At 34.5% G+C, this 4,216-nt stretch overlaps 1 protein-coding gene across 1 annotated transcript; it reads right to left on the minus strand.

Annotated features, from left to right (window-relative positions):
* Positions 1-1,454: 1,454 nt before the first annotated feature.
* Positions 1,455-3,828, minus strand: LOC110872084 (protein MNN4-like). Its single transcript, XM_022120888.1, has 2 exons — positions 3,400-3,828; positions 1,455-1,547 (listed from the first exon to the last, which is right to left on the minus strand). Exons 1-2 carry the CDS (start codon positions 3,826-3,828, stop codon positions 1,455-1,457), a joined length of 522 nt encoding a protein of 173 aa, XP_021976580.1.
* Between the last annotated feature and the right edge of the window lie 388 nt (positions 3,829-4,216).

Genomic DNA, 4,216 nt, shown 5'->3' on the forward strand with positions numbered 1-4,216 from the left:
TTTTGAATTTTTGATTTTTAATATCAAGTTTCAAATTAATGAACTTGTTTTATTTTCAGAAACACAATCAGCTTAATCAGATTTTGAAACTCAGCATCTCAACATCAGTTGTCGAAAATAAAATAGAAATCAAAATCTTTTTGTATTTTCAGAAATTATAAAGCAGTAAAGAAATATGTACAAACGTATTTACATACAATATTTTTGTTTAAGTATGCGTCGAAGGATCATATCAGTTTTCACAGGTCACAAGTACCGTTGAGCTTAATTTCACTTTAAGAATAAAACGATTCACTCAGATTGTCGATATACTGGTCCACTTAAATTTTCATACAAATTTCAACTGATTCAGGATACGAATTAGATGTTTTAAGAACTTAAACTCATTCATGTGTCCCACCTCTTGAATATACTCCCGTATCCAGAATCCCAAATATTCAGTCTTACAGGTGAGTATACCACAAATGATATCTGGCAGGGGTTAAATGCGAGGGCCGTGAGAGTTCAGGTCGATACTTCCGTATACGCAGAGAAATGACGGCTTCGACTTTTCAGTGTGTCCCCTTTAGAGGATCTTTTAATTTCAACAACACACGATTAGCATTTTGCAATGTTTCATCGTTTTTATGCTGAGGGTGGTGCTATATTTCAAGCAATTCGGAAAGTATTATTCGGGGACTAGGTCAGAACTTCCATTCAGCAGAAGTCCCGGAATAATACCCCAGATATCACTGAGTATAAAGACCTAGTATCTCAGAATAAGGGACCTTTCAAACGAGATTTCAGGGGTTACCTATATATCCAAGTAATGTTCCCCACGAAATAAGCAAGTGTTTGAATTTAGGTTTATATCCCGAAAAAATTTACTAAATGTATAAAAACCTATCGACATATCATCAGTGAGACTGTTTAACGCTATTTAATCATTACAATTCTTTAGCATACTGTAACTGTCCACTGATGTACTATCATTTCCTTTTTTTTAAGCAAAAATCAATTTTTGATTTTTATCATGTTTTTGTATTTTTCAAATTTTCTAATGTTTTTGGATTTTCTGACAATTTTTCTCCCCCTAAAATGCAAAACCATTAAAAATTTGACAACCTGATACTGATAGCTTTGTCTCGCCATCCATTTTCAGCGTATCATGTACTGAATTACAGAAAATATAACATATAGAACTAATTACCCCCATGATTTACAACACACTGATTTTTACAGTTTGAAAACCGTTTTTCAATCTGGTGAATGTAATCATGTTTGTTCAACCGTGAAGGTTTCGGCGTATTCAATCAACATATATTCAGAACAAAAATTAAAAACAAACATATTTTTGGTTTTTCAAATTTTAACAAACTAGAAACATATTTTTGGTTTATAATTTTTCATGTTTTTTAGGGTTTTGAAAATATTTTTTATTTATGTACAGAAAATAATCAAACTAAACTCCCTGTTCAACCAAACCAGGGTCCTGCAACCTCTTCCTCCCCTCCATGTGCCAGGTTGCTCCAGTTTGCAATCTCACAGTCTGTGGTTCCGATGAGCACCTGCATATTCAACAATTTGATCATTTGAACGACGCAACCCAAGCCTGTTTAGACTTAGGTAGTTGAACATGAATCTTTCCAAGTAAAACTGGGTAGTTTCTTTCATTTTTCTCAAAAACATTATCAATTTTAATCTCAACTTTTTCATCTTGTACCGAATTGACATTTTTCTTAACAGACCATGTTTGACCTGTCGGTGTTCCTCGTTTCTAAAAATGTGATTCTTTTTGAACACTTTGTTTCTGATAACATTTGGTTTCCGAAACTGTTGAGGTTTTGTCATATCAACTGATGTTTTCCAACTCTGTGTCGTTCTGAATTTGGGTGTGTGAGAATTCCAGGTCTGTCTTGAATCGAACCTGTTCGGGTTGGATTTCCAATTTTGATTTGAAGCAAACTTGTTTGTATTGTACCTCCAAGTTTGTTTCGAATCAAATCTGGTTGACCTTGGTTTCACATCCTCAGATTTCTGTTTTTCAACATCAACAGGCTTTGGATTTGGACACTTTCATGCTACATGTCAAATTTGATCACATTTAAAACACACTTTCTTTGAAATATCCTTGGCCTGTTGTTGTTTCTTTTTCTTAGCATCAAACTCCTCATTAGTCTGTTGTCCAATTTTGAGTTTTTCCTCTTCTGCTAAGCTTTTTCCTTGAACAAAACTTGTTTTTGCCTGAACATTTTGTGTTTCATTTTTCTTCCAGTTTTGTTTCTTTTTATAATCCAAACCAGCCTTCATGTTTTTCTTCTTAAAACCAGGTTTGTTATAAAAAGATTTATGACCTTTACCAGCAAACTTGGAAATTTCTGACTTCTCAATCTCAACCATTTTGAAAACTTTATCAACCTTTTCTGAAATCACATTCTGAATCGGGAATACAACATCTAAGAATAATTTGTCCGATCCAATCATGGTATAAACCAATCCTTTTGAATCATCATTCAAATCTTTCTCGGATTTTGTGTTTTTCAGATATCCATCATAAAGATTTCCTTCATCTTCTTCCTGTGATTCAGACTTACCTTTTGTAGACTCATCTTTCAAAACGCTTTCAACAACCTTACTTACCACCTCTGAATCATTAGCATCATCAGATTTGGAGTAAGTCACATCGATACTTTCAGGTAACTGGTCAGCTATGTTCAAACCCTTTGCCACCGTTTCCTCATCATAAAAAGTATAATTGTTTCTCAATGGTGGTGGTACCTGATGAAATTCTGAACCAATACCCTTTTTGTTCTTGTCAGTATCTTTGTCATCTGGTGTGATGTTGAAAATGCGTTCGAGAATGTACGGGGAGTTATGATAACTTTGAAGTTTGGTTACCACCTTTTCTTTTTCAGCCAAGACTTGTTTAAGATTAGCAATTTCATCAACACATTTGTTCAATTCAAGTTGCTTTTCTTTAAATTTTCTCTCATACATTTCTTTAGTGACTAAAGTTTCCGACAATCTTTGATCAAAACTTTTGACTTGGCTTTTTAAAGTATCATAAACTTCTTGTACTCTCTGACTCGACCACTTCAAAGAATCATACTGTTTTTGTAATTCTTGAAATTTAGATTCTTTTTCAACACAATCAACACATTTAGCAGTACACTTTTCTTTCAAAATCTTATTTTCTTCTTCAAGACCATGACATTTCTGTGTTAACTTTTCAACTTTTAATTTCAAAATTTCTTCTTTTCCAACCATTTCTTTACATTTCATTTTGAAAACATTTTCAAGTTTGTTTATTTCAACTTCTTTTGTTTTCATCAGTTCATCTTTTTCAATACAAACTCTGCATGTTTCCATGCATTTCTTGCATTGTTCAGTCAGTTTTAAGATTTTAGAATCAGAATTTACCTCAGTGATTGGCACCTCAGTGTCTTCAGCTGTCTCTTTATGCTTCAGCTCTTCCTTCTTCTCGTCACCAGCACCATCATCACTAACAAGCTTCAAATTCTCAATCTTTTCATCAATCTCTTTTAGCACCGGTTCTTCTTTCTTCTTCTGTTCTTCTTCAGCTTTCTGATCCTCTTCAGCAGCAAGCTTTGCATTAATCTTCACTTTTTCAACCAGCTTTCTTAGCTCTTCTTCTTTTCTCTTCTTCATTTCTACCACCTTTGGTAGGCTTGCTTCACAGACTTCTCTTATCTTGCTTTCCAAATCCGGCAAATATTCTTTATCAGATAACCTTCTTGTGTTGAAAGTAGCCTGTCTTGGAAGCAAATTTGTTACAGCTTCGAAATCCAATTTTGATGGGTCAACAACTGGATTACCCCGTGGATCCATGTAACATTCCAACTCATCATTCCATCTTTTTGCTCTCTGTAGGTCCCCTTGAGTCTTATGGATCTTCAACAGAATTGTCAATCCGATCAAGAGTGCGGAATCCTCTTGATCAGAATAAGCAGAAACAAGTAGATGAACAGAAACAGCAATTCAATCAAACCGGGTTTTCTATTGATTATCAATCAAACTGAATTACAATCATTCAAACCCTAACTCTCTCAATTTCGTCCAAGACTAAAGCTCTCACGAAATTGCTCTCTCACAAACTGTTTTGGTTGATTAACCTAAACCCTAAAGCCTAACCTTGTTTATATAACACAAGGTTACAACTGGGCTAGGTTAAACACTCTTGGGCTGCGAATTGGACAGGCCCAATTCGCCCCCATCA

This window comes from Helianthus annuus, chromosome 1 (genome assembly GCF_002127325.2).
Source record: "Helianthus annuus cultivar XRQ/B chromosome 1, HanXRQr2.0-SUNRISE, whole genome shotgun sequence".
NCBI lineage: Eukaryota > Viridiplantae > Streptophyta > Magnoliopsida > Asterales > Asteraceae > Helianthus > Helianthus annuus.

Excerpts from the sequence above, each read along its gene's own strand:
- LOC110872084 (XM_022120888.1), bottom strand. The coding sequence starts at position 3,828 with ATGGATCCACGGGGTAATCCAGTTGTTGACCCATCAAAATTGGATTTC. Across the intron at positions 1,548-3,399 it reads CTGAGGTGCCAATCACTGAG|GTGCTCATCGGAACCACAGA; the intron begins GTAAATTCTGAT and ends TTGAATATGCAG.